The sequence below is a fragment of the Alosa sapidissima genome, chromosome 17 (genome assembly GCF_018492685.1).
Source record: "Alosa sapidissima isolate fAloSap1 chromosome 17, fAloSap1.pri, whole genome shotgun sequence".
Taxonomy (NCBI): Eukaryota; Metazoa; Chordata; class Actinopteri; order Clupeiformes; family Clupeidae; genus Alosa; species Alosa sapidissima.
Window position 1 is genome coordinate 14,918,921 of NC_055973.1, and position 6,395 is coordinate 14,925,315.

At 38.7% G+C, this 6,395-nt stretch overlaps 1 protein-coding gene across 1 annotated transcript; it reads right to left on the minus strand.

The window, feature by feature from the left end:
- Positions 1-4,332: 4,332 nt before the first annotated feature.
- Positions 4,333-6,061, minus strand: ccl20b (chemokine (C-C motif) ligand 20b). The gene is made up of 4 exons (XM_042067268.1): positions 5,924-6,061; positions 5,672-5,774; positions 5,298-5,375; positions 4,333-5,000 (listed from the first exon to the last, which is right to left on the minus strand). Exons 1-4 carry the CDS (start codon positions 6,003-6,005, stop codon positions 4,955-4,957), a joined length of 309 nt encoding a protein of 102 aa, XP_041923202.1. The 5' UTR covers positions 6,006-6,061; the 3' UTR covers positions 4,333-4,954.
- Positions 6,062-6,395: the final 334 nt, after the last annotated feature.

Below are 6,395 nucleotides of genomic sequence, written 5' to 3' on the forward strand. Positions count from 1 at the left end.
CTTTCTGGACGAAGGACAGGTAGTGGTCGATCTCTATGCCCAGATATTTAAAGACCTCAACCTCCACCACCTGCCTCTCTAGCCTGAGAGGTTTGGAGAGAGGGAATCAGGTGCCCTGCTCTCTTCGCAACACATCTCTTTGGTCTTATGATGTTCAATTGCAGGGAGCTCCTTGAACCAATTAATTATGCTGTTTGCATACTGCTTGTATGAGGACAGGGAGTGGTCATCTGAGCCACCAAAACCATGTCATCAGCATATTTAAAAAGTGACAGTCCACTGCTGTTGCAGATGATTCCATTTGTGTACAGTGCTGGCCAAAAGTATTGGCACCCATGCTAAAGTTGACTGAAAGGAGGAATATAAAATCATCTTTTGGAAATTGATCTTAATGCCTTAAGTGAAAAATGAGGAAATATCTAACCTTTAAGGACACCAATTTTCTTAGTGAATGAATAATGTATCATCAATAAATAAATGTTCTTCCTTAAAATACAGGGGTCATAAGTATTGGCACCCCTATGTTAAATTCCCATAGAGACAGGCAGATTTTTATTTTTAAAGATTTTTATTATTTCAGTTAGCCTATTAGCTTTGCATCAAACCAGCTAATAGGCTAACTGAAATAACACCCATGCCAATCTCTAGGTATGGTGAAGGGTATGTGATGATGTGGGGCTATTTTAATTCCAAAGGCCAAGGTAACTTTATCAGGATGCACAATTCTGGATCCATGAAATAACTGGCCTTTAAAAATAAAAATCTGCCGGTCTCTATGGGAATTTAACATAGGGGTGCCAATACTTATGACCCCTGTATTTTAAGGAAGAACATTTATTTATTTATGATACATTATTTATTCACTAAGAAAATTGGTGTCCTTAAAGGTTAGATATTTCCTCATTTTTCACTTAAGGCATTAAGATCAATTTCCAAAAGATGATTTTATATTCCTCCTTTCAGTCAACTTTAGCATGGGTGCCAATACTTTTGGCCAGCACTGTATGTCTTGTAAAGTAAATTATTAGAAAGTTGCAAGATATTTCATGTATGCACAGGGAGGTGAAAGTAGAGAAAAGCAAAGCTGAGTGAGGGCAGTTGAGGTGAGGAAGCTGATAGACAATACATGGAGACAAATGCAAAGTATAGGGAAGTGAGCCAACAATCGCACTCCATCATAATAATATCATATACAGCTCATAAATATGACATACAAAAGACCAAAACTAGGCCTATAAATAATGATATATACGACATAACGACAAATCGATAACATTCACATCCTGGGACTTGATCTGCAAGATCTGTCACTTCCGTTGCATTTCATTTAAGACGTACTTTAGATTTATTTATCTTATACAGCTCTGAGTTGTCTCATATCATATCTGATTATAATCACATTCTCTGCACTGTAGAGACTCTTCAGGTGTTACATGGTTTTCATACACTCTTGAAATTGGTCAATTGGTGTCCACCAGGTGTCACTATCCTCCCTAGATAGCAATTCACCCTGGGCCGATGAACTGAGGAAATGCAGTTTTTTTTTAAAAAAAATCACTTGCACTGTGCTTATCTCACTCTGCACATAACAACAGACCCCAAATGTCCATCTTGTTGTTTTTTCCCCTTCAGTTATTGTCGGGAGTGAGTCTGCATAATCAGGGCTGGTAAAGGACCAAGGAAGACTATGGATCATCCACAAATGTTCTCATAAAAATAGATTTGACCATAAGCTACTTGCATGAAGCGTGAAATATTCTGAAAACGTGTATATGGTTTCTTAAAACTAGAATAATTGTAGTGAAGCTACAACCAACTAGATTATTGTTTGTAGTAATGTTTCCACACTTTTAGCGGCAAGCAGCAAGGATGATGCCAAGCAGTTAAGCTGGCAACCAAAGATTGGCTAAGATATAAGACCACTTTCTGTTTGACGACTTTACCACCAATTTCGGTTGGCTTTGATGGACGAAAGCTTTTGAATATGGCTTCAAAAAGCAAGACATATAAGGCTTAGTCTGAAGAGCATCTGTGGCAAGTTCTATGATAAACGGACAAAAAAATCCAAGATGATGGCTGGATCAATTATGTTGACATCACAAGTTGACATGCGTCTGCCTAAGGACCTCCCACAGTATTAACAGACACCACTCAGTTTTAATTCCAAACACATCAACAGTTGCAAGCCAAAATGCATTTTTGCTAATTGCAGCTACCCCTAGAGGTCAAAGATCACCAAATGTATTGAGTGTCCTCCAATTGGGGTCTTGAGTACATATAAGTTTGGTTTTGATACATAAAAAGGGTTGCTGAGATATAAGCTCACTTCCTATTTGGCGGCTTTACAGCCAATTTTGATTGGTTGTCATAGGCAAGCGCTTTGGACAATTGCTCCAGAAAGTAATGTATGTATAAAGCATGGGCTGAAAATTATCTGTGCCAATTTCGGTAAAGATCGGATAAATTGTGACCTGTCAAAACGTTTTAGTGTTTTTTATAAAATACAATATGGCGGAAAATCCATCATGGCGTCATAGGGTACGTTGAACTTGGCTTGGTCCAAGGATTCCAACAATACCTCATTTTTGGGCAAACTGGTCAAAAGTTATGTGCGTGAACGCACGTCCAACTTTGGCTGTTGGTGGCGCTAGTGCTCTTGAGGTGCCGTCATGTAACTTGGTAAAAAGAATCATGGGACTATCCCCAATCAGTGTGCCAAATTTCATAACTTTTCACTATTTTGCATATCTACAAACAACTTTAGGTGTAGGCAAGGCAATCAGAAAAGCCATTGTAATTCGCTTTGGTTCGCGGCCCTGGGGTGACAGTGCTTACCTTGACAGCTCAACATGCCTGTCTATTAGCTGCGCCAGTTTTCCGACCCCATGCTGTGCGCGCACCAAACCTTGGCTCTGGATGTTTACAAACGTTGAAGGGGTCCAGGCGCGCCGGCAGCACGGGTAGGGTGGCCATTTCTATACACCAAAAAGGAGGACACTTTGCGGCCTTTAGTGAGGCCAGCATAACTACAACTACTAACTACAAAGGACTCACAACTACAACAACTAACTACAAAGGACTCTGGTGCAGGCCTACTCCCAACTACAATAAAATTCTGTCCATAATAACGATGGTATCATGATACAGTGGTTCTGAAATACTTTATTCATTGCAAGACAATTTAATCTACAAATCTTCAAAAACTGACCAGCTATCCCTGCAAAATGCACAGTGCCACAAAGCATAGGCCTAACATTTCTGGACTTAAAATGTGCAAATTAAGCTCACATACAAATAAATTAACAAATAAATCAAAGCAAAAAAATACCCACTTTGTTTGTTACCAGTTTTCGGAGTCTGAGCTACTTGCATGAAGCGTGAAATATTCTGAAAACGTGTATATGGTTTCTTAAAACTAGAATAATTGCAGTGAAGCTACAACCAACTAGATTATTGTTTGTAGTAATGTTTCCACACTTTTAGCAGTTTCATGACTCAAAATTGCTAATCAAATTTATTTTCATTTGGATTCAGAGAAGGGAGAATGACCAGATCTGACAGTTAGGCTATTGCCAATGACAGTGCATTCTCAAAGCCAGTTAACTGTTGACTGCTAATATTGAAAACCTACAATCAGTTGTTTTTCCATTTGTTAGCAGAAAAGTCAAGGCCATAGATTTGGTAGAGACCCATATCTGACATTCTTACACATATGCATTTCCTCTTAATACCCACTAGAAGGTGTTGGTTTGCTCCAACGTTCCACTTCCTGATAGAATGCCAACTACCTACTGTAATATCCTCATCTTGTGAGCATGCTTGTTTTTTTGTTGTAAAATAGGCTATTATAGAGCATTTGTTTCTTCCAAGCAGAGATTACCATGTGTAAGCCATGTGATGTTATGAAATGCTGGTGGGAAAATAACAGTTCAATATGCAGTTTTCACATAAAGTTTTTATTACAGATATACTGAGATAAACAGTGCAATAACACATTAAAATGGTCACGAAACTTACGCACAATAACACTTATCAATGCCTTCAATATATGTCTCTCAAACAGGCTTAAAGCAAAGTATACCTAAAGTAGATCTTAAATAGTCTGTCATAAATAAAGCTCGGAATTGGCATATAACCTGCTAATTGTAAATATCTAATGATATCTATCATACTCTACATTCAGTTTTAAGCCTTTGCGCCGTTGATAGCCATAATGGTATGAATGTTCATATGCTAAAAGATCCACTGGTTAGATTCCTTTCAACTTTATAACTGCATGCATCAGGGTTGTGCACAATTCTAATTGCAATTCTGCTTCCTGTTTGCTACCTCAATTGGAATTTAAGAGCCAGTTTTAATTAAATTCTGAAATTTTGCACAAGCCTGGCATGCATGCCATGCCACACAACTGTAGGTCAACCAAGAATTCACAGCAGTACAGAGACATACCATCGCAACATGGTAAATAGTCTTTTGATCTAAATGTATAGTGGCAACTGCCAAGAACACATGCCAGAAATTCTTATGTTACTAGCCAATATAATCCACGAATCAATCACTATTTAGATGTCACGGTAACACAGTATTCCATTTACATTATGCACATATCTTTAAAGACAAACTAGGCCTAACTAATGATCAGGTTGTCATCAATAGCTTCATTATATGGTATGGCACTATGTCATTACAAAAGCCATCTGGCATACACTTTCTGTTCATAAAAAAGAATATTGAAATACAAAAGAACAAATACGTATTTTCAAAACAACCATGTTTCAGTGTGAATAGCTGTTGGAGAAGAATATAATGGTAGTGGATCTTCTTCCATGTAAAGGTGTTGGCTAAGATGAATAATGATTGGGTGGGACAGGTTACAATAGCACATCTTAGGACCAGAATCGGTATTTAATCTCTTCTGCATACTGCCATTTTGAAAAGCATCCGGTGGATTAATTCATTTTTTGCCAATTATTGATGAAGACAGTCTTGCTGCTTTCTCCCTGAGAAAATATAATATTAGCAAACAACTTTTTTACACCATAATCATTGTTCAGTGTTATCAATATGACAGTTGTAGAGAGCCAATTGACTGACACACTTGTCTACTTTACAATAAACTTTACTTTGACTTCACAGTACTTATATTGTGTGAAATGAATACATAAAGTTTGAAAGAAAAGTTATTCACAGATCGACTGAAAGAGTAAACCATTGAGCTATGTAGCTTTTTTTCTTTTCTAGGTGGCATCCATTATTACAGACCACAAATGAGTTGAAATTAAAGAAAAACCACTCACTTCAGACACTGTATTCTGTGCTGAGTCCATGGCTTTTCAGGGTTTGCACAGATTAACTTTCCTGTAACACTGTGAAAACTGCAAGAGAGAGCAAAACACTTGTCAGACAAGAGCCCCAGCAGGTACAGATCTTATTTCTAATATGCAGCTGTGCTCATAAGTTTACATACCCTGTACATACACATGCTAAAGTTGACTTTTAATACCTTAATTAAAAAAATGAGGAAAAATCCAACTTTTAAGGACACCAGTTTTCTATCATAGTTAATAGTTCATAGTTAAACTAAAACCTGTAATACTAATGGCCCACTTTGTCTGCTGGTGCTTATTGTGTATAGCTGCAGTCATACTTAATAATTAACATGATAACTCACATGATGGCTTTAATATCACAGGAGGTGTTGATATCCTGCATTGTGTATCCTTTCAGCTTCTGACACCGAATTGGCCTTTTGGAGTAGGAGAGGCAGCAAATTGCTGCATTGAGGAAACAGAACAAAAATGTTTTTAGGTGAAACACACACACACACACACACACACTCTCTCTCTCACACACATACACACACACACATCATAGATCATATCATAATCATGAAATGCATATGTAAATGTGCCATTATATCTACCTGATTCTGTTGACAAAATGCAGGTGTTGAGGATCACAATGATGGTCAGTAAGGTTAGGGTACATAACCTGAGGCTTTCCATGTATCTTCAGCGCAAGTCCAGTGATAAGAGAAATCAGAGGCAGCAGTAGTTTGGTGGGCCTGCAACATCATACTGTGAGAAGGAGCACTGAAAGGTCTTTTTATAGCCCTATCCGGGATTTTCCCTTTTTAGCCTACTTCCTTGTACTTTCTTCAAGCGCAGGTAGTGTACTTGTGCTGGGTCTTGTCGCGCTTCTTGCTCTTTGTCTCTGTTGGCTCTGCTGCTGTTCTGTGTGTGGCCTACAGGGGGAGCTCTGCAGAATGGCGTGGGCTAATTGCGCCAGCGATTAGGGCAGGATATAAGCGGGTCCCGGGAGCCTGCTTCAAGCTCTCTCGCTCCCTCTCCGCTTCCGCTGACTGCCGGTTCCAGAGTTGCGGGGTGCTGTCGTTG